Raw genomic sequence first — 24,590 nt, 5'->3', positions numbered from 1 at the left:
CGTGAAAAAGGTTTGTGGCAGGTGGGTTCCCAGGATGTTGACAGTGGCTCATAAAGAAACAAGAAAAACGGTATGCAATGAACTGTTGAAACAGTACGAGAATGGTGGAGATGAATTTCTTGGAAGAATTGTGACAGGTGATGAAACATGGCTCTATCATTTTTCACCAGAGACGAAGAGGCAATCAATGGAGCGGCATCATGCAAATGCACCCAAGAAAAAAAATTCAAAACCACACCTTCTTCTGGGAAAGTTATGGCTACGGTGTTTTTCGATTCCGAAGGACTATTGCTTGTGGACATCATGTCAAGTGGAACCACCATAAATTCTGATGCATATGTGACAACAGTGAAGAAACTTCAAGCTCGACTGAGTCGTGTTCGACCACATCGGCAATAGCAGGATGTTTTGCTGTTGCACGACAATGCACGGCCACATGTCAGTCACAAAACTATGGAAGCGATCACAAAACTTGGATGGACAACACTGAAACACCAGCCTTACAGTCCTGACCTGGCTGCATATGACTATCATCTCTTTGGGAAACTGAAAGACTCTCTTCGTGGAACAAGGTTTTAAGATGAGGACTTCCTTGTGCTCCAACAGGTTGGTCCAGAATTTTACCGTGCGGGTATACAGGCGCTGGTTCCAAGATGGCGTAAGGCAGTTGAAAGGGATGGAAATTATGTGGAGAAATGAAAATATTGTTCCTAAAGGACGTATCTACACACTGTAAAACTTTCAAATATGTAGAATAAAAGATGGATTTAAAAACAATGGTGTACATTTCTTTTGGAGTGACCCTCGTACAAATTAGACAAATACAGGATTAGAGACAATGCTCTAAATTGGTTAACATCATATTTACACAACAGAAAACAAAGGATAACTATAACCTCAGATGCAGTGAATTATTATTCTAAATGGAGTACAGTATCACAAGGTGTGCCTCAATCCTGTTCCTATTCTACATAAATGACTTACCCATAACTATAAATTCCCCAACAGTTCTATTTGCAGACAATACATATGTTTTAATTGAAGATCACAATGTAGAAAAAATTATGAGCTCCATTGTAAGCACAATGGACACCTTAGAAAACTGGTTCCAGTTAAATGGGTTGAAACTGAACATTGCAGTAACCCATATGGTACATTTCAAAACCAAACATTCAAAATGTGTGGAACTTAAAATACAACATAACAATCAACTTATGAAAGAAGTTGACGTGGTTGAATTCCTGTGACTAAATGTGGACAAGAACTTAAGCTGGAACACACATATTGGCTTCCTATTAAATAAGCTAAGCAGTTTTGCATTTGCAATGCAAAGACTAGCAAATGCCACTGACCTGTGTGCACGAAAAATTGCTTATCATATTTCTTTTGAATCTGTCACTAGATATGGGATAATTTTCTGTGAGAGTTCAAGCAGTGCATCTTGAATACTGAAACTGCAAAAGATAATTGTCTGATACATGTGTACTGCACAACAAACAGACTCTTGTTACCCATTAATTCAGAAACTACAAATCCTAACAGTTCCCTCCACATACATATATGAAATTATAATCTTCCTACATAGCAAACAAAAATTATTTGAGAAGAATCATTTTAACCACACGTATAACACAGGAAATAAAAATAATTTTATGCTATCCACACACCAGCTGAAATTATATGCATGGACTCCACAGTATATGGGGATGACAATTTAAGAAGTTAATGGGCAAAAACATATTCAATGTGAAACCAGAAATTTTAAAAATGAGACTACAGCAGATTCTTTGGGGAAATACTATTATTCAATAGGAAAATTCATAGAGGATGAAATGACAATCTGAGCAAGGGGTAATTGTATGTACATATACGAAAATTGAATTATTATTATGATGCTGTTGTTAACATCAGCTGTTCTTTGTTTATGGTGAAGTTTTACAGCAATTTTGATGTGTCTCCTGTACCTGAAGCAAATGATTTAGATTATGTACATTGTGAGACAAATAAAATAGAATTCACAATGTGGGTACTGGGGTACGCAGGAGTTAACAGAAATGAGCAAGCAGATATTTGGGGCAATATGCAATTCTTTGCTGGCTGCTGAGCCACGCAATTCTAAGGTAAGGAGGCACTGGGGGTGAAGGCCAATAAGCTCTCCATCACTGGAACCACCTACCTGGCTGTGGCAAACTATGTAATGTGCTTTCCCATGAGACAAAATTGTTTGTGGCTTCATTCTTTGGTGAGATCAATTTTACCAGAAATGTTTTTTTCTTTTTCTTTTGTTATTTTTCCCCTATTACCCTTCCATCAAGGTGGGAAACACAATGGCAGTTGGGGGTTTCACTTTGTATTCACCTTCTCCCTTTTACCGTAATCTACCATACAATTTTATCCTGCCTATAAATACTCAATAATACATAACTCACTTCCAAACCATACCCAAAAATTTATTTTTCCGCTTTCAACACTACCGCTGCTATAAGATCCACCGTTCACAGTTCACAAACAATTCCTTTCACCTATTAAACAACCATTTCGGTTAGCTCTAACAACTTTGGCTTTATTTCCATTTCCATTTTTACCATATCACTGATCATTTTTAGCCGCTTCCCACAGGTTTTAACATCATTATTTCTTCGTCAGACAATTGTTAGCCTCATTTTCATAATCTTCCACCACAAAACCACTCCTTTCAATACATTATCCCGAATTTCTCCACCCATTAACATGTTTTAGAGAGAACACAACCACCTAACCTATGTGCACAATGTTGTTTACCAACCCAAGTTCACCACAGGATCAACATAGCTCAGCTTCAACCAACACCTTTTCGACTTTTTTCACACCAGATCTCCAGTTGCTTTCTAGTTCACCTTTATCTCACCCCCATATATTTTTATTTTTATTTTCATTTCAGCCTCATGTTACACTTTCCACCTTCTAATACCATGTCACCCTCACAACATCCCCACGACGACCCCATTAAGTTTTATTTACACCCTAGCCAGATTACGCTCCCATATTTTATTTACTCAGGCTTGTCAAACATTTGGCATTACCCCCAAAGGCCTCACACTTAAAGTTCCCATCTCTGGCTGCAACCTTTCTTTCCATCTCTCCCTATACCAGTTCCAAACTCCACAATCCATAGCCCTCACCCGCCTAATCCTTCACCTACACATCAACTCAGCCAATGAACACACCCGTCAACTCCTATCCTTAATAAAAGTCCTCAATCTTTCCTCTCCCACATCCACAACGGCTGTTCAGAGCATCCTCCTACAGGCCAACCGCAAATTAGAACAGCGTGCCACCCTCCACCTCAAAAAATTATCCAATCTCCTGCTTTCCCACCTCTGGAAAGGCAACTCACTCACCCTCCACAACCTTTCCAGCAAACCTCAACCTCCTCTCATTGCACACAGACCCAGTCTCTCCCATCTACTCAATCTCCCACTTCCAGCTCCACTCCCCCCAAAACCTCAAAATTCTAATCAACACAATCTGGAACCACAACACCCCAATTCAGTAGTTAACCTTTCCTCCAAACCTCTCTCCCAATCCGAAACCTCTGTCCCATCCAAAGGCCTCACCTTCAGCCCTACTCCCAGAGTCAACCAAACTGCCCTTGTCAAGGATTTACTGTCCTATACTCATAGCCTCTGCTGGAAATATCAATTTGCCACAAAGAAAAATAATCCTAATCCTACTCCTAATGATCCAACTCCCCAAGGCACGATCCAAATTGAACCCTGCCTGGAAAAGTTTCGTCATCCGTCACAGCGGGACCAACCTCCTCTCCCTCAAAATCACCCTCTCCAAACCTTCCAGGAATTTCTCACTTCCAGCCTTGCCTCTCAATCCTTCTTGAAAAACCTTACTCCTACTCCAAACATCACCACAGCTGAAGCCCAGGCTATCTGTGATCTGAAGGCTGACGGATCCATCATCATTCTTCTGGCGGACAAGGGTTCCACGACCATGGTACTTGATCGTCGGGAGTATGTGGCTGAGGGACTGTGTCAGCTTTCAGACAACACTACATGCAAAGTTTGCCAAGGTAATCCCAGTCCTGATGTCCAGGCAGAGCTTCAAGGAATCCTCAAAACCTTAAGCCCCCTACAAAACCTTTCACCTGACTCCATACCCTCCTGACCCCACCGACACCCTGCACCACCAAGTTCTACCTACTTCCTAAAATTCACAAACCCAATCATCCCAGCCGCCCCATTGTAGCTGGTTACCAAGACCCCACAGAACATATCTCTGCCTACGTAGATCAACACCTTCAACCCATTACATGCAGTCTCCCATCCTTCATCAAAGACACCAACCACTTTCTCGAACGACTGGAATCCTTACCTAATCTGTTACCCCCAGAAACCATCCTTGTAACCATTGATGCCACTTCCTTATACACAAATATTCCGCACGTCCAGGGCCTCGCTGCGATGGAGCACATCCTTTCACGCCAATCACCTGCCACCCTACTTAAAACTTCTTTCCTCATTACCTACGCCAGCTTCATCCTGACTCACAACTTCTTCACTTTCGAAGGACAGACATACCAACAATTAAAGGGAACAGCCATGGGTAGCAGGATGGCCCCCTCGTATGCCAACCTATTTATGGGTCACTTAGAGGAAGCCTTCTTGGTTACCCAGGCCTGACAACCCAAAGTTTGGTACAGATTTATTGATGATATCTTCATGGTCTGGTCTCACAGTGAAGAAGAACTCCAGAATTTACTCTCGAACCTCTACTCCTTTGGTTCCATCAGATTCACCTGCTCCTAGTCCAAATCCCATGCCACTTTCCTTGACGTTGACCTCCATCTGTCCAATGGCCAGCTTCAAACATCCGTCCACATCAAACCCACCAACAAGCAACAGTACCTCCATTATGATAGCTGCCACCCATTCCATATCAAACGGTTCCTTCCCTACAGCCTAGGTCTTCGTAGCAAACGAATCTGCTGCATTCCTGAATCCCTGAACCATTACACCAACAACCTGAAAACAGCTTTCGCATCCCGCAACTACCATCCCGACCTGGTACAGAAGCAGATAATCAGAGCCACTTCCTCATCCCCTCAAACCCAGAACCTCTCACAGAAGAACCCCAAAAGTGCCCCACTTGTGACAGGATACTTTCCGGGACTGGATCAGACTGTGAATGTGGCTCTCCAGCAGGGATACGATTTCCTCAAATCCTGCCCTGAAATGAGATTCATCCTTCATGAAATCCTCCCCACTCCACCAAGAGTGTCTATCCGCCGTCCACCTAACCTTCGTAACCTCTTGGTTCATCCCTATGAAATCCCCAAACAACCTTCCCTACCCTCTGGCTCCTACCCTAGTAACTGCCCCCGGTGTAAAACCTGTCCCATGCACCCTCCCACCACCACCTACTCCAGTCTTGTAACCCGGAAGGTGTACACGATCAAAGGCGGAGCCACATGTGAAAGCACCTATGTGATTTACCAACTGACCTGCCTACACTGTGAAGCTTTCTATGTGGGAATGACCAGCAACAAACTGTCCATTCGCATGAACGGACACAGGCAGACAGTGTTTGTTGGTAATAAGGATCAGCCTGTGGCTAAACATGCCTTGGTGCACGGCCAGCACATCTTGGAACAGTGTTACCACCATCCGAGTTATCTGGATACTTCCGACTAACACCAACCTATCAGAACTCCGGAGATGGGAACTTGCCCTTCAATATATCCTCTCTTCACGTTACCCACCAGGCCTCAATCTCCACCTCAACCTCCGCTAATTTCAAGTTGCCGCCGCTCATACCTCACCTGTCATTCAACAACATTTTTGCCTCTGTACTTCCGCCTCGACTGACATCTCTGCCCAAACTCTTTACATTTACATATGTCTGCTTGTGTCTGTATATGAGTGGATGGATATATATATATATGTGTGTGTGTGTGTGTGTGTGTGTGTGTGTGTGTGTGCGCGCGCGCGAGTGTATACCTGTCCCTTTTTCCCCCTAAGGTAAGTCTTTCCGCTCCCAGGATTGGAATGACTCCTTACCCTCTCCCTTAAAACCCACATCCTTTTGTCTTTCCCTCTCCTTCCCTCTTTCTTGATGAAGCAACCGTGGGTAGCACTTTTACCAGCATTAGTTACTTTCTGTCTTATTCCACTCACATGCCGAGTAAGGGAAGAATGGTTGTCTATATAGCTCAGTAGTCACTCTTATATCCCTAATCTTATCCTCATTATCACAACATGAAATGTGCAATGAAGGCAGCAGAATGGGCCCTCTGTCTTCCTCAAATTCATGTTCTCTAAATTTACAAAACAGTGCTCTGAATCTGATTTATGTCTCTTGTGGTGCCGACTTGATAAGGACTCTAAAACACTGAAACAATACTCTTAGAATTGGTATGCAATTTTCTTTACATACGCACTGCACTTTTCCAGAATGTTTTCAACAAATCTAAATCTTCCACATGCTTTCCCTAGTACTGATTTCACATATTTGTCTGATTTCACATCACTTCTTAATATTACATCTACATGCTTATAAATGTGATACTTTCAAGATGTTCATCACTATTCTTGTAATCTGATATTATTGGCTTCTTTCTCTTTGTTATAGGCATTATCTTGCATTATTCTCATTTAAGGACAGCTATAATTCATTATATCAAACGGAAATTTTGTAAGCTCTTCTTACATTGCCTCGTTTAAAGACAATACTCTCCTGTAGAAAACAGCATCTTCAGAAACCAGTCTAAGAGAGCTGCTGATCCTGTCTGATAAATTGTTTTTCGTAAATTGAGACCTTTTGAGGTTCTACACATTTCTTTGGGCCAGATCTGATGTCACTTCGTTTCCATTGCAAATTTCCTTTCACTATAAAGTACTGAATTTTATTAGCCAAATGTATGTGTGGTGATTCACATAGACTGTATAGAATAATTTTGATTTCATCACATATAAGAATGAGTGTACTATTGCAGACAATGCAGGGATTTCAACAATCTTAGTGCAGCCAATTGAATACAAGTAAAAAGCTGTACTTTGATTAAAACTGAATTAGTATAGCAATATCAAAACATTAACTACATGATGAGCCTATGTCACAGAATGATTTTAATGCCAGAATCATCTTTTACACACAAATGATAAGGAAATGAAATGCATCAGCAAATTACTTTCACAGTTTTAAATTTTAGGGGGAAAAGTAGTTACTTTCAGTGTAACATGTGCCCCACATAGTCTTCTTCTCACAAACCTAGTTCAACCAAATAATTATAAATGGCGATTTCTAAACAAAAGAAATTGAACTTTTGGAGGGGTACCATTTAAAACTGCAAACCATTTATTTATTGTTGACCAGTGTTAGTCAGGATACAATTAGACTCATAAACAATGACATAGATAATGCCGTTTTTAAATATAACTACTTCAGACAGAAGAAAAATTTTTGTCCAGTTCTCTTACAAATCGTATGTGTGTCTCTTATGACTGACTGCTAGATGATATTTCTTAGTAATTTTAAGTTGGTAACATCTTTAGCTATGTTAGCTCTGTGAACGCTTCAACCACAATAAACACCACACATTTAAGTATGCTAAATGAGAACTCAAATTTAAATTACAACTTGCAAACAGACATTCAACATCAACTAACACACACTAAGAAAGGTGTTCTCATACATGAACCAGAGAGAAATGAATGTTTTCTTCCCAAGAAACAGAGGTTCGACATGCTCACGAAAGAATATACACTGAGGCGACAAAAGTCATGGGGTACTCCTAATATTGTGTCACAACTCCTTTTGCCTGCCATAATGCAGCAAGTCAGTGTGGCATGGACTCAACAAGTTGTTGGAGGTCCGCTGCAGAAATATTGAGCCATGCTGCCTGCATACCCATCCATAGTTGTGAAAGTGTTGCCAGTGCAGGATTTTGTGCACAGAACTGATTTTCTGATAATGTCCCATAAATATTCGATGGGATTCATGTTGAGCAATTTGGGTGGCCAAATCATTCACTTGAATTGTCGAGAATGTTCTTCAAATCAATCACCAAAAATTGTGGCTTGGTGACACGGCACATTGTCATCCATAAAAATTCCATCATTGTTTGGGAACATGAAGTCCATGAATGGCTGCAAATGGTTGGTTAGTTGGACCAGAGAACCCAGTCCATTCCACATAAACACAGCCCACACCAATATGGAGCCACCACCATCTTGCACAGGGTCTTTTTGACAACTAGGGTCCATGGCTTCATGGGGTCTGCACCACACTCGAACCCCTACCATCTACTCTTACCACCTGAAATTGGGACTCATCTGACCAGACCACAGTTTTTGAGTCATCTAGTGTCCAAGCGATATGGTCATGAGCCCAGGAGAGGTGATGCGGCAAATGTTGTACTGTTCGCAAATGCACTTACATTGATAGCCCATTAACACTACATTTTTCTGCACTGTCCTAACAGATACATTCATCAACCTCTCTCATTGATTGCTGGGATTATTTCAAGCAGTGCTGCTTGTCCATTACCACTGACAACTCTCTGCAAATGCTAATGCTCTCGGTCATTAAGTAAAAGCCATCGACCACTGTATCGTCTGTGGTGAGAGGTAATATTCGAAATTTGATATTCTCAGCACACTCCTGACACAGTGGAGTTCGGAATATTGAATTCCCTAACAATTTATGAAATGGACTGACCTGTGCGTCTAGCTCCAACTACCATTCCCCAAAGTCTGCGAATTCCCATCATGTGGCCACAGTCACGATGGAAACCTTTTCACATGAATTACTGAGTACAGAAGATAACTCCACTAATGCACTGCTCCTTTGTAGCTTGTGTATTCTATACTACCACCATCTGTATAAGTGCATATATAGCAATGCCATGACTTTTACCACCTTAGTGTACTTTAGGAATGTGTGGGAACTCTTACTGGAACTCTTACAGTTGGCAACACTGTGCCGACGCGGACTCTTCGAGTATTTGCTGCACTAAATAATTATAAAAAGCGTTGTTATTAAGCTATTTTTAAACGTGTACAGGTGTTATAAATATAATATAAGTGATGTTGAATTAGTGGAAGTGTTAGTGAAGTATAAAATAAGATTAAACGGGGTAAGAAGCGTATTTTTCTTCTCGCGCCTGTAGCACGAATCCTAGGCCTAATTTCACGCACGCAAATCGTATGTAAGCAGTGAATTAAACTTATAGATAAACGTTTCCAGTTGGTATAAATATAATATAAGTGTTGTTACATTAGTGGAAGTGTTAGTGAAGTGTTAAAGAAGATTAAACGGGGTAAGAAGTTTATTTTCCTTCTCGTGCCTATAGCACGGATTTTAGGCTTAATTTCACACACGCGTATCGTAAGTAAACAGTGAGTTATATGTAATCACCAGTTTTTTATTCAGTACTCTTTCAATTTGTTTATATCTGCCTGAATAGTTTCTAGGGTAATTTGTTTATGTTTTAGTCACTACTTAAATCAGCTTATACGATTTCTGTTTTTACCATGAGTGAGAAGTGTGTGACATGCCGTGTGATGGGTGTGGTGTGATGGGTGCTGTAGTTTCTTTTATTGGGGCGAATATAGTGGCGTGGGAAATGGGGACATAAATGAGGCTCACCAGTGGTATTGTAGGATCTGTAGTAGAGATAGAAAAATACTGGAACAGGAAGGGAAAATTGCAGCTCTTCAAGCTGACCAAGACAAGGCAAGGGAGGATCTGGACAGGTTAAAGAGGGAGAAGGGTGAACAGAGGTGGGAAGTGGCAACAGGTAATAGGGGGAACAGGCAAAGGAGAGCATCAGACAGCTTTGTCATAAATCTTGAAAATAGATTTGACCTGTTGCCTCAGTCAGAATCGGATGAGCCTCATGTAGCTGAAGCTGTAGAAAGGGCACAACAAGCTTTCAAGGACTTGAAAAAGGTAGGGAAATTCGTAAAGAGAAAGAAATTTCTGTTGTTAGGTAGTTCCCATGGTAGAGGTGTTGGCCAACTACTGCAGGAAAATATAGGTCCAGAGTACCAGGTCACAAACTTTTTCAAGCCTAGTGCAGATCTGGGTCAGGTAACAGAGGATGTAGGTGCTTTATGCAAGGATTTCACAAAGGAGGATGCCGTGGTTATAGTGGGTGGTCCGGGAAATAGCACTGACAGAGACTCTGAATATTCCATAGAGAGTGACCTGGTGAAGATAGCATCAGCAACGAAGCATACAAGTGTGGGATTTGTGTCCGTGTTGAGACGCCATGATCGGCCTCATTTGAACTCTTCTGTAGGGAGGGTGAACTTGGAGTTGGAGTGGCTGCTTAGGACAGATATAGGGTCCTATATTTGTTTGATTCCTGTGGATGCTATCGATAGGTGGGACTACACTAGGCATGGCCTTCACCTCAGTAGGAAAGGGAAGGGAAAACTGTTTGGGTTGATTGCAGAAAACTTAAGGGGGGACACTGGCACAAGTGGTAAAATACCAGTGGTCACAGGTGTCAGAGGGATGTCTTTTTTAGGATAGGGAAGGGGGAAAGAAAACGAGTTTTAAGAGAGATTGGCAGACACACTCAGTTTGAGAAAACAGATGAACAGGAGTCAGATGGTATCATACAGCCTCCATTTAAACAGTGTTGAACAGAAAGTAATCAGAAACTGCCAGTTCATCTTCGCCAAAGCAGTTACAATCCCACTAGTATGCAGTATCAGTTATCTTTATTACACCAGAACATTCCGGGACTTAGAAATAAAGTTGATGAACTACTCATTTGTATCGATGAAATGAATTCATCTAACCAAATTGACATAATCTGCCTCTCTGAACATCAAGTGACCACTGATATAGATATGTTAGACATTTCAGGATTTAAGCTAGCTTCCTACTTCTGCAGAGTAGATATGGATGGAGGAGGAGTTGCCACATTTATCAAAAACTGCCATAAATTCAAGAACATTGACATTAATAAATTCTGTTTAGAGCAGCATCTAGAAGCATGTGCAACAGAAGTAGAGTTCCATAACAGATCCTATATAATAATAACTATTTACCGAGCACCTGCAGGAAATTATGATCTATTCTTAGATCATCTAGAAGCTCTTTTGGGTTATTTAACAGGAAGAAACAAAGAAATTTTGATTGCTGGTGACTTTAATACAGATTTTCTAATGCAATCTTCCAGTAAACATTCACTGCAGTTAGTAATGTTGTCTTTCAATCTAACTCACACTGTAAACTTTCCAACTAGGATCACTAAATCCTCAAGGACAGCCATTGATAACATTTTTATAGACAAATCAAAGGAACAAAATCATATCATAAAACCTGTTATAAATGGACTATCAGATCATGCATGACATGCAGCTCCTTGTTTTAGATGTAAATTCTAAGCAGATTATCAAGACTGCTAAATCTGAGTACAGGAGAGTAGTCAATCAACCAAAAATTGAGTGTTTTAGAAAACTGCTCAAAGATATGAACTGGAAAGATGTTTATAGTGCTCATGACATGAATGAAAAATATAACACATTCATGAACAATGTCAGTACCATGTTTGAAAACTGTTTTCCTCTAAAAGTTACTCAAATTAAACAGAAGTCTATAATAAAACCATGGATTACACAAGGAATAAAGATTTCCTGTAAGACAAAAAGGAAAATGTATCTGTCAACCAAGAATAGCTCCAATGCTGATGATTTAGCTAAATACAAGGAATACTGTAAAACATTAAAAAAAGTAATTCAGACGTCTAAACAAATGCACTACGAAAAGAAGATAGCAATGTCAGGGAACAAAATAAAAACAATATGGGATATAGTGAAAGAGCAGACTGGTAGAACCAGAAAGGAACAGGAGCAAATAGCACTAAGGGTAGATGACACATTAGTAACTGATGGGCATAGTGTGGCAAATCTATTTAACAAGTACTTTATATCTGTTACTGATAGAATGGGACTTTCAGGATCAGTAAATAATGCCCTTGAATATCTGAAACTAGCCTTCACAAATAGCTTCAAGTACATGAATATATCACTCACTTCACCAAAAGAAATAACGTCCATAATAAAATCTTTAAAAACAAAGCATTCTAGCGGGTACGATGAAATATCAACAAAGTTAATTAAGGCATGTTCTTGTGAGTTTAGTACAATTCTAAATTACTTGTGTAACCAGTCAATTATAACTGGGACATTTCCTGACTGGCTAAAATATGCAGATGTTAAGCCTCTATTCAAGAAAGGGGATAAAGAGATACCATCAAACTACAGACCGATTTCACTTTTCCCAGCATTCTCAAAAATTTTAGAAAAAGTAATGTACAGGCAGCTGCTCAACCATCTGACCACAAATAACACATTATCAAGAACACAGTTTGGATTTCTGAAGGGTTCTGATATCAAGAAGGCTATTTACACCTACAGTGAAAATGTACTTAATTCATTAAATAACAAATTACAAGCAGCAGGTATTTTCTGTGATTTGTCAAAGGCATTTGATTGTGTGAACCACAACATCCTTTTAAGTAAATTAGAATTCTATGGTGTCACGGGCAGTGCTGCAAAATGGTTCAAGTCATACCTCACTAACAGGAAACAAAGGGTGTCAGTGCAAGGGACTAGTGAATTAAGTCATCAGTCATCATAAGAATGGGAAGAAATTAATGTGGTGTCCCACAAGGATCCATCTTAGGGCCATTGCTTTTTCTTGTGTACATTAATGATCTCTCATCAGTTACACTGCCAGAAGCAGAGTTCGTTTTGTTTGCAGATGACACAAGTATTGCAATAAATAGTGTGTCAAGTGTAGTTCTAGAAAGATCTGCTAATGATATTTTCATGGATATTAATAAATGGTTTAAAGCCAACTCACTGACATTAAACTTCGAAAAGACTCACTATATGCAATTCAGAACCTGTAAGAGGTTTCCACCCAGCATATGCATAAAATACGAAGAAGAGCAGATAGAAGAGGTTGACAGTCTTAAATTCCTGGGATTACAACTTGATAATAAATTCAGTTGGGAAAAGCACACCACAGAACTGCAGAAACGCCTTAACAAATCTGTATTTGCAATTCGAGTGTTAGCAGACATAGGCGACATAAAAATGAAAAAGCTTGCATACTTTGCCTACTTTCATTCCATAATGTCATCTGGTATAATATTTTGGGGTAACTCTTCAAGTCAAACAAAAGTTTTCAGAGTCCAAAAGCATATAATACGTATTATTTGTGGAGTAAATTCACGGACGTCCTGTAGAAACCTCTTCAAAGAACTGGGTATACTAACTACTGCCTCTCAGTATATTTACTCATTAATGAAATTTGTCCTAAATAATATATCTCTTTTTCCAACAAACAGCTCAGTTCATACATACAATACCAGGAACAATAATGATTTGCACAAGGGCTTAAAAACACTTACTTTAGTTCAAAAAGGGGTCCACTACTCAGGAACACTCATCTTCAATAATTTGCCAGTAAACATAAAAAATTTAGTTACAAATAAAGATCAGTTTAAAAGGAGCCTGAAAGACTTACTAGTGGCCAACTCTTTCTACTCCATTGACGAATTTTTTAATAGAAACAAATGATGTATTGTATATATTCATACTATTAGTATTGTTATTTCAGCTAAAAAAATAATAATAAAATAAAAATTTAAAAAAAAATTACATATTCCACATCCACGAGGATCTCCTCAGCACGGATCTATGGAACGAAAACTAATCTAATCTAATGATCTGCTCTCATATGAAGAGGCATCATTGGCTGTGAAGCTTGAAACATGTCCTGGCTAGCTGATAGTGGTGTATGTGTTGTTGCCATCTGTGGTTCACTGAGGTCATTCATTGTTTTTGGTGACGAAAGACAGCAGTGTTGAGTCAGTATGTCGTTGACAGGTAACATGTAAGCTGGTTCTACCCTTTCAAGTCACACTGCTGTTAGTTTATTGTCATATAAAATTTTCTGAGTATGCTCATTATGCATGAAAACTTGGTACAGGCCAGCATGAGGTGGTTGTAAAGGCAAGCAGACGGTATCTGTCCCCAACATCACATATGAAGACTTAAGTAAATTTTTTTGGATGAAAATGTTGGTTTCTCCGTGATAGGACGCCACTGTAGGTTGAAGCTTGGACATTACAGGTTTCACCTGCTACAGTAAAAACGGTGGCTCTAATGTACAAGGGTTACTGTGTGATATGAAAAACTGTGATGGAAGTCACAACGTTTCATCAGAGACTATTTTTTGGGATCTATTGGCTTATGTGCACACTGGCCTACTTTTGCTGCTTGGTACAACACATGCTCTAATCCACAAGGAACAACTGATTTTAATACTTGGCCAAAGATATCCCTCCTTAATAATTTTAATTGTTTTGTTAGCTCTGAGGTGAGTGAGGTTCTGCACTGAGACAAACACTTGCTACCAAAAAGCAGCAGGCACAAACAGTCCTGAAGGTTGGTTATACATAAGGAATCACACCATATAGACTTTTTTTTATCCACTTAAAGGCAGTTTTTGAGCTTTATTCCCATGTCTCTGCTCACCACAGGTACCTGCAACCACACATCAATTGCTAGTGCAGATGCGGATTTATCAAAATCAGTGGTATAACAAATTGTGTTAAGCCTTAAAAAAAATAATCAACCAGGCTGTCAGCCCCTTTTAAATGTTTCACATCTGTGATAAATTGAATGATAAATTTTATTTGCCAAAGTTGCCTTGGAGAAAAGGTCTCCTTGAGTCTTGTGAAAGCAAAAGTAATGGGTTTGTGTAAAATGCAAAAGGCTTTGCTTCCACATATACATGTATTACCATGTACATTGTGTGAAATTTCCAATCGTAAGCACTCCACTTGGTCTAGGCTTTGGTAAGCTTATGAGAAAAAAATCAAGTGGCTGCAACACACCATTCACTTGCTATTGCAATGCTGCAGCAATTGCCAGATGAATAACATCAACAGTCACATATAGGCTGGCCTATACTTGTTCAAAAGCACTGGTAAGTGCTGGTAAGCTCCATTGTTCATGTCAGTAGGCAGTGATCAGTGTTACACTGGCCAGACAGAGCTGCTGTAGTGGTGCCTGAACTGCAGCTGCTCCAGGCAAATGACACTGACATATTGACCATCTCTAAAAACCATCTTAGTTGTAGAAAGTCAGTGGGGCAAGGTATGCTTCGTATTGCTTCTAATTTCTGTTGAGATGGAGACATGGCTGCTGCAAAAACTGGGTGGCCTAAGAATTGCAGTAGTTGCTTTTGAATCACATGCCTCTCTTTGTTCACTACAAACTAAAGCCTGCTAGTTATAAATGTTCTTCATCCTCTGCTGGTGTTTATTTAAACACTAGCATATCATCAAATTAGATGAAACAAAAATACTTGTCCATACAACACTTCATTCACAAATATTTTCCATGTTTGCACAACGTTTTTTTTTTAACCTGTAAGGAATTCATAGATATTCAAACAAACTGAAAAGTGTTTGTATGTAGCTGTCTTCTGAATGTCCTCAAGGTGCTGCTGGAATTACGAGGTGCTATCCAAAATTTTCGGGACTGCTGCTGTCATCTGTTGAAAACCTTACCTTTGGACTAATGGTCACCATCACCATCAAATTAGTTCCCATCCTCACATACACACCGGTCACAGCACTTCTGCCACTGGTCAAACGTTTTCTGGAAGTCCTGTTCTTTGAGGGTGTTTATCACCGCCAGTGATGCTTCTTGAATCCTCTCTAGTGTGTCAAACCGATGGCCTTTCAACTTGAGTTTCAGTTTTGGGAATAGCGCGAAGTTGCAAGGTGCCAAATCTGGTGAATACGGTGGGTAGGGTACAACCATTGTGTTTTTTGCCAAAAAGGTCCTGGTGAGCAAGGATGTGTCACAGGGCACGTTGTCATGATGCAGCAGCCAGTTCCCTTGATGCCAAAGTTCGGGCCATCGTCACCGCACATTTTCATGGAGCCATCACAAAATGTCACAGTAGTATGCGACGATCATGCTCTTCACTTTGCTCTTCACCTGTCTCGCTTTTTTGGGTCTTGGAGAGCCCGGGCTCTTCCACTGGGATGACTGTTGTTTTGTCTCTGGGTCATAACCGTAAATCCAGCTCTCGTCACTGGTGATAGCCCGAGACAAGAAGGTTGGATCATCAGATGCGGTCTGACGAAGGTCCGTGCACATTTCAACATGCTGTGCCTTCTGATTGGCAGTCAAGATCATTGGCAGAAATTTTGCTGCGACATAATGCATGCCCAATTCATCAGTCAACATTCATTGACATGTCCCATAACCAATACTCACTTCATCCGCAATGTCTTGAATGGTTTGATGTTGATCCACATGAACCAGTTGTTGAAGTTTGGCATCAATGTCTGGTGTTGTGCGGCTAACGGGCCTTCCAGTGTGAGCATCATCTTCGACATCTGAACGGCCGGCCCTGAACCAAGCATGCCACTCAAATACACATGTATGGCTCATGTTCTGTCCTCCAAACACTTGTTGAATCATTGCAAGGGTCTCCATAGCACTTTTCACGAGATTCGCACAGAATGTGATACACACGCACTGTTCTGTTCGCGGATCCATCCTAAAATCACCACACGCAACACGTCCTCCCAGCTGAATGCCACTCCGCACACTGACTCATCAGATATGCAGCTCTCGCCACCAAATGGTGCAAAGATCTACTACTCCTACTTTCCATATGGCAGCACCAGTCCCAAAAGTTTTGGATTCCACCTCGTAGATGGTAAGTTTTCTTGAAGTCCATAACAATGAATACAGTCGCCCCAGTGAGTTCACTTGTAAAACTCTGAATATACTCGTAGGGAATGGAATTTAAATCAGGTATGGTGTGGGCATTTAATGGACGTAATCACCACATGGTCTCCATGTTCCACCTTTCTCCTTAACAAGATGCTAGATCTGCAGATTATTCCTTCCTAGAGTAATTCATTTCATTGTCCCTGGCCCCTCCCCCCCTCCATGGAGTATTTGTCTGGCACTAAGCATCGAGGTTTCTGGGCAACAAATGGTCCAGATGGGGTCTGGATATGGTGACATATTTTGTGCATGATGTTGCCGAGCTGTGCTGGTATCCATGAATTAGCCGTAGATTGTACCTCGAGATTCTGAATTGATTGTTGAGGTTGAGTATGATCCTTTTTAAAACTTTTTAGTACCATTTCAGAGGTGTCTTACTCCCTTTTCATGGAACCCCATTTGCACATTATCTCCTGGTTTTCACCATAAAATTTTGCTTTTTCTTCTGATATTGTGGTTAGCTTGGATTGCAAAATGTGTCAATTATTCCTTAGTATACTGGGGTATATTCTGAAGAATCAAATTACAATTTCAGAAAGCCCAACTCCTCTGTACTTGTACACAACTCATCAGTGGGACAATGCTGTTTGCTTTGCTCTTGGTGAAAAATGACATTGGCTGCAGTTTAGCAAGCGACATGTTACTGGCTTGGGAAACCCTGCCTGAATGGCCTTCAATTATTCAGTCCCTATCCAAGGCTGTGCTGTGCGTGAGTTGATTTACAATTCACTATGGTGTATGAAGTCAATACCCAATACAGGTTCAGACACAATGGTCAGTACAGCAGTCCATTCTAATGGTCAACAGAAATCTGAGTCCACTACAGTTCTATGATCACCGAAAGCAGAAATAGGCAAAATGTTGGCATGGTAAGCCATGTCTTCTTCTGTCTCTGTTACTGCTGTGTTGCAGGTACGGTGCTCGCATCTGAACTGCAGTCCATCAGATGTGTACAAACATGTCACTTATGTACAAACATTGTGGTCCATGGGAAACACTAGCTTGGCTCAGGTATATAGACTGGCTATGAGTACACACAGTGTCATTGCTTCTTGCTGTTTGGTGTGAGTTGATAGAGAGGAAACTGCCGCACAGTTGACTGTTTCCTGGGACAGCTGGCAGAACAGTGCCCTTGATGTTGTGTCTGATGTTGTTGATACCTATCTCCACTGACTGGTAGGTACTTGTTAATGCTCTTGTGACCCATTTCACCCAGAATCAGTTTCAATACATCGATGAGCAATGCTTCCAGTACTGTTTGTTAATGTCCTGTAAGCTAGAGACCACTTGTGTGTTGCAATCTTTCTGTATTCCCTTCTTTCTTGACCATTTACTGTTTGGATACATCCACAGCCTGCAAAAGTCTGAAACTGCTTGTGAAGTGTCCGTTAGTCCTTTCATTTGATGGCTGAGTCTGTCATTGTGGTGATATCATCATAAAACAGTGTCACAAATACAATTTTTGTCATATTGAAGTAAGCAGTGCACTTTATTGGCAATGTCCCACTGATTATCACTCATTGAATGCATTGATTCTGTTATTTGCAGATCCTTTTTAATAAAGTCTTTTTTTGTGTACTGATTTTGCACTGGCATGTTTTGAATAAAGTTTGATACCAAAACCAATCTATGGAATTCAATGCATTAATATTCAGTATTAATTATATTTCATCAAAATTTAGGCTGCTGTGGTAAATATGGCAGAATTTACACTTCGTTTCTCAGCACAGTTCAGACTCAACAACCTACGGGCAAAATGTTTGTCACAAGTGCTGAATGTCCCAAACTTAATAGTAATGTCTGCTCTTCACTGGAGTTACTGAAGATGAAAGTCACTATTTGCACTGAAATTGTCCTTATATTGCAGTCCTGGTAAAACACTGTTGACATCATTTGCTGTAGGCACTGTTAGCTCTAATCCCCTGCTTGTTAGTGTCCTTTTTTCTTTGCAGGATTACCAAGTTTTGTGTACTTCAACCACAATAAACAACATGCATATAAAAACACTAAATTAGAACCTAGATTTATTCACAACTTGCAGTTATGCATTAAACATTAACCTGTGCATGTTTGCTTTTTGGGAGTTTCAAATATAGTGTATACAGCATGTCGATCGACATGCTGTATCTCTGTTTGTCCCAAGCACCTAAGTCAGTCTCTCTTTGGTACTAGATGCATTCACTTCTTGTTTGGCGCACAAGTTAATGTTGAACGCATATTTGCAAGTAGTAAATAAAATTAGTTCTTGTTCAGCATTTCTGTATGCATGTTACTTATTATAGCTGAGATACACACAAATTAGTAACACAGAGAAGAATAATGGAAACTAACAAGGAAAAAATTCTAAGCAAATCAACAATGCCTACAACAACAACAGAGACTGTTACACCCTGTCAATGCTTTGGACAGCACCACACAGCCAAACTCAGTGAAAATAGTGACTTATGGAAGTTAAAGTAAAGGAAAAATATTTCCACAAAGTTTGGGATTTTCGGTAGGGGTGACATACTTTCTATGTGTCACATGCAGTGTCTCAACCACACTACGGAAGAAAGTGCAAATCCAGTCCTTTTGCCACAGCAACTAGCATTTCGGTTTTGTATGTTGGAACTTATCATTGCTACACACTTTGTTTCAAATGATGAAATGCAGTTTGTACTGACAATCATTGCATTGGACTCTCATACATTGATTTTACTGTCAGACAGTATTATAAACACACCAATGGCAAAACAGGAACCAGAATCTTAAAACAACGTTATTAGAAAGGGTCTACAAATAAAAATACCAACATATTTAGCAAGTGTTAAACAATGACAATATAGGTGATGGAGCACTGTCTAATTACTGGTGCTTCATTTGCATTGTTGCTGTTGAGTTGGAGATGACAGATACAACATTACATCATATATGGCTCCACCAACTGTTGCCACCTGTTAAAACAGCTGTTATAACATGCAACAAAAATGACATTAATTCCTGGGCAGAAATTGTCGACAAGTTCTACTGCTTGTTTCTGCATGGACAAGTGTTGATACTGACACTATTCCAAGACGATGTCACCACAGTGGCAGCCTCTGCCATCAAACTGGAATACCAACTGATGGTTTACGAGTAAGTTCAGACTTTGTAACACTGCTTTGATGCAATCAAACAACAAATTACTGAGATGGGAGATGAGAGTCTGCAGCACACAAGAAGATGCTGCCTTTTCGCAGTTCCACTGCTCTGGGCCCCAGGGATGGTAATAAACAGCACATGAAGCCATACTCGCCTGTGTGCTTGTACTACAGCCACTTTAGTGCACAGATTATGAAGTGCATCACACACTGTATTTTCCCACATGTAAGCAGTACAGCTTGCCACAGCAAAGCTTACAAGGGTCTATGAGTCAATGCATGCAACACTGCTGGCAATGCAGATAACAACCACCTCAAAACCATCACCCCACCAGCTGCCAAAACAAAACAGGAGCCCAGTGGTGGTTTCTTTATCAGCAGCTACTGTCAAACAAAAGGGAAAATCAACACCATGGTCCAGCATGGATAGGCTACTAAAACTAATCAGGCTAGTGTTTTTAAAGGATCCCAACACCTGTATATACATGACAAATAACTGCCTTGTACATACATGGATGACTACTTTCTGACTTGAGCACCTTACTGACAATGCAGCAGCATCAGTGAGAAACTCTGGCATACAGTTTAAATGCAGCAGCAGACATCAAATGTAAACAAGAACAATCAAAATGTTGTCCCCTCATCTGAGCTACTGCATGTAAATCCACAGAAGCTGGATACATTAAGATGATATCTCAACCTCCAGTATATACTCTAAAAGACATTTCGCAGTTATGGAATAACTGTTTGATTTCACAATCTAATATCAATGCCATAAATGAAGAGAAATAAAAACTTAAAAATGCGAAGTACTCATCGTCACAAATCTATCGAGGGTCATGAAGTGCAGTCTCTGACCAATTTACGGATACCTGCACAGCATAGCAGCATTCAGCTCAAGTGGCACCTGGTTCACTAGTCGCCCAAAAAACTACCATGGCATCATTTGACAGCTTTACCTGCCACCAACCAACCACTGCAGTGCTACTTCCTTTGGTCACCAAAAGCAATAAGCTGCATATGGCAGCAACACCTATTCCATCATCACCTCACTAGGAAAACCTTTGAACTCCACAATTACCGAAGCTAATTTGTACAACAGCTGGACATTTGAGTTCTCTGGTAGTTCCCCCATATTCTCAGAGCTCTGCTCTACTAGGAGGAAAGGGGGGGGGGGGGGCAGTAGCCTCCTCGGTGGACATACTGTATCTCATTTTGTTCTTGGTCAACATTTCTATATGTGTGTTATTTATTGTGGCTAACATGCTCACAATTTCTCAAGAGACAGAGATGCAACATGCTTGCCAAAGAATATACATCAAACTCTAAGTATGTTTAATCGCACAGCTTGTATTGCAAGTGTGATGGATGTTTGTACAAATACACCTATAACAAGCTGACAGTTTTTCTCTCAATTGATGAACTGACACCAAAACAATGTAATTTTCAAACACTGAATTTGGATTTTGAAATTGATCAAGGAGAAAAGTTTTTAAAACTGTCATGCTTATGGACATTCCCGCATGTGTGACAAAACAACCTCGGAACTGATCAAGAATCTCACAACTTGCATGAACATTTACAAATGCATACGTTCATACCCATTTTTAATGATAGAATTTGTGAGGAGGAATTCTTTCCATTGACTTTTTTGACCACAGAAGCAGAAAAACTGAGCTAACTCAGGCGATATTTGACCTGATAAATTCTCATGCTTTCATAATATTACATTTGATTTGTATTCATTATCTCCTATATCTTCTTTTCTTCGATGACTGTTTTGCACTCTCAGATCCAGACTAGGTGATCACCTTAATAGTTTACACAATTGTCAGCACTGTAAAAGATTTCTCTTCCACGCACATCTTGTTTACATTCCTTCACATGTCTTTAGCTTGTAACAATCTGTATGTTCATAGCACTGACACTTTAAGAGGGTAATTACATTTGGCTGCTGAAACCAGCTGTGCTGTGTTTAGGTGAGGTCAATGAATTGAATATCAATAAAAAGTGGCTGTTTCTTTGAATTCATCACTGATAAGTTCATTTTTCATACTATTTCTGTGCCACACTTCCATTTATTGTTTCACTCTTCAGTAAAAACAAGCATTATGTCTCTGCAAGAAATAATATCCTTGCTGGAGGTCAAGGTTGCACAAAGTTCCAATGCTATTGGCAATCACTCAGCACTTTTGTGCTCATAATTTACATAGCACAATGGAATGTAGCTTAAACTTCTCAGAAATATTTGGCAGTCTATTATTTTTAATATTACATTTCTGTTGGTTTGATGCTATGGTAGGCTATCAGAAGAATTTGTTGAGTAGATGCTCATTTCCAGGAAGCACAACCATCCTGTTGGGAGAATATGTATAGAAAGCAACTACATTCCCACAAGCAACACAGTCAGTTCAGGTGGAGCCCTATATGATCAAGCGTGCAGTAAGTTTTGCCATGGCCACAGGAGTATGTGTTTGGGTGTCTGTGTGGTTGTGTGCTATTGTTAGAAAAAGAGCTAGAGTTCAAAAGCTAGTGCAAATGTCTTCTGTTATGTGTTTCTGTGCTCCACGCATCGATCCATTACAGGTGAAGGTTGTCTTCCCCTTATTTTACGTAAGGTTTTGGTGGTAATTTCTAACTCAAAATGTCACTGCCTTATAAGCTGAAAAGCAAAGTTGTGTTTGATATAAGTCTCTTGATGATTCAAATCCTATTCTGCGTGACAATGTATTTCAACAATATGCATACTGTAAACCTATGATGCAACAGACACACAGGGTGTCAGTGTCCTAGACATCTGAGTAAAAGTGTTTAAAACCATGTCTGAGTTGACATAACTGATGAATAGCTATTGGGTTTCTGGGTTTTCACCAGGGTGAAAACCCAAGAGCTTTTCAATAGTAGCATATACCAGGAAAATCTCATTCACACGCAGGGACAAAGCTTTATTTCAGTGCGCAGATCTGAACTACCGGTATGTCTAGTTTGCCAAATTGGCTCACAAGCTAATGCTCAACATCCAACGCAAACAGGTACAGTTTGAAAATCTAACTCTTACTAGGACTTAAACTATTTTTCACAGTGAGATTCAACAATTTTCTGTGTACATCCTCAATCATCTTCATAATATTAACTTATCAACAGTGTCTTACTTCTCCAGTTGTTTCATGCGCTTTTCCTCTTGTTGTTGATATTCATTTAGTTGTCTTAATGCCTCATCCTCAGCTAGTTGTCTTCTGCGTTCTGCTAAGCGGTGTTCTTTAGCTTCCATAATTTGTGCCTGCAACTGTTCCATTTGTTGCCTTTTATCATGAATTTTTTGAACACGTTTCTCCTCTATTTCAGCTGTTGAAATACAGTACATAAATAATCAGAACATTAAAAAGTTTACAAATAAGGGAGACAGGCTAAATATCTTATTTTTAAAAAAAATTGTTACAGTTATCACAAACAATAACTCTAAGAAAGTTTGGGAACATGTAATCCCTATATTTTCATATGGGATAAAAGCCAAAGTGTGATTAAATTTGGACATTATTTTACTCAGGAAATCTACTATGTATTACATATTTTACAAGAAACTGCCATAAAAGGTAACAGAAAAAATAAAAGAAATTTACTGCCTAACCTAGAATTTTTTTCTCGTGTTGTTGCCTGGCATCGGAAGCCTTATCTATCAGATCTGATTTTGCAGCTTGACTTTTGAGAAGGAAGTCCCTGGCTGCAAGGCCAGTCAAACCACACGCTTCTGAAACTCTTTCTTCAAATCTTAAGCACTCAACTTCTAACTGCTTGAGCTGTTCTGTACTTCCACAAAGTCTCAAATGTGGGATTCCTTTTTCCAGCTCTTGGAGAAGTGGATTCTGGAATTGTACAATGAAATGGAATTCAAATTAATGTAAGATGGTAAAACATGATTCTGTATTAGTGTAACATTTTCTATGAAATTATAAACACTATCAGAAGTATTTCAAACTCCCTCACAAAAGTTGGATCTATGTCAACTTGTGGTCTGAGCTGTCTGCTCCTTCTTTTCACCTTCCCCAACATATTCCTCTTTCCTTCCTGAGGACGAAACTTATATTTCTAAAAGCTGGGCATATTTTTGTAATTCTACAGTTTCCAAGTGAGTTTTCCTTTTCATACAATTTAACACATTTCAAACTTTAGTTTTTAACCCTCGAGTGGGTGCAACTGTATATAAAGTGCACCTATCACAAATAACACTGTTTTGTACTGTTCTGTTGTTGTTTTACACTTATGAGCTTATACCAATTCTTTCATTATTGCTGCAGCTAATGCATTAATAAGTAGTGTTGTCATATGTCCAAGTGAGCAGCGGTAATATAAAATAAACAGCAAGCTAAATGAGAAAAAATTTACAATCCTTGCAAGAAAATGACCCACATTCTGAGCAAGCAGGACAACACCACCACGAGGCAGTTATCTACAAGATAACTGGTAATCAAATAAGTAGTTGGCCGGGATCCGATGCAACTACACTGTTTAATGCTTCGAGTGGGTCATTTGTGTGGGTAAAAACTGCTTGTAGCAACAGTGATACAATGAAGGGTTTATTTCATTATTGTTTAATTAAACAGTGGTTTAGCTCATAAAATGTTAGCTTATTTTATTA

The 24,590-nt window shown here is 39.8% G+C and overlaps 1 protein-coding gene across 2 annotated transcripts in view; it reads right to left on the bottom strand.

Annotated features, from left to right (window-relative positions):
- Positions 1-24,590, bottom strand: part of LOC126263729 (gamma-tubulin complex component 6) — a 259,126-nt gene that overhangs the window by 70,284 nt on the left and 164,252 nt on the right. For both annotated transcript variants that reach the window (XM_049960887.1, XM_049960888.1), the window contains 2 exons: positions 23,583-23,817; positions 23,107-23,299 (listed from right to left, as the gene is read on the bottom strand). In XM_049960887.1, coding sequence (XP_049816844.1) covers positions 23,107-23,299; positions 23,583-23,817 — 428 coding nt within the window. The remainder of the gene's footprint in view (positions 1-23,106; positions 23,300-23,582; positions 23,818-24,590) is intronic.

The sequence above is a fragment of the Schistocerca nitens genome, chromosome 6 (assembly GCF_023898315.1).
Source record: "Schistocerca nitens isolate TAMUIC-IGC-003100 chromosome 6, iqSchNite1.1, whole genome shotgun sequence".
In the NCBI taxonomy this organism is placed as follows: Eukaryota; Metazoa; Arthropoda; class Insecta; order Orthoptera; family Acrididae; genus Schistocerca; species Schistocerca nitens.
Note: the sequence above shows the minus strand (reverse complement) of the source record. Positions and strands in the feature narration are given on the sequence as shown.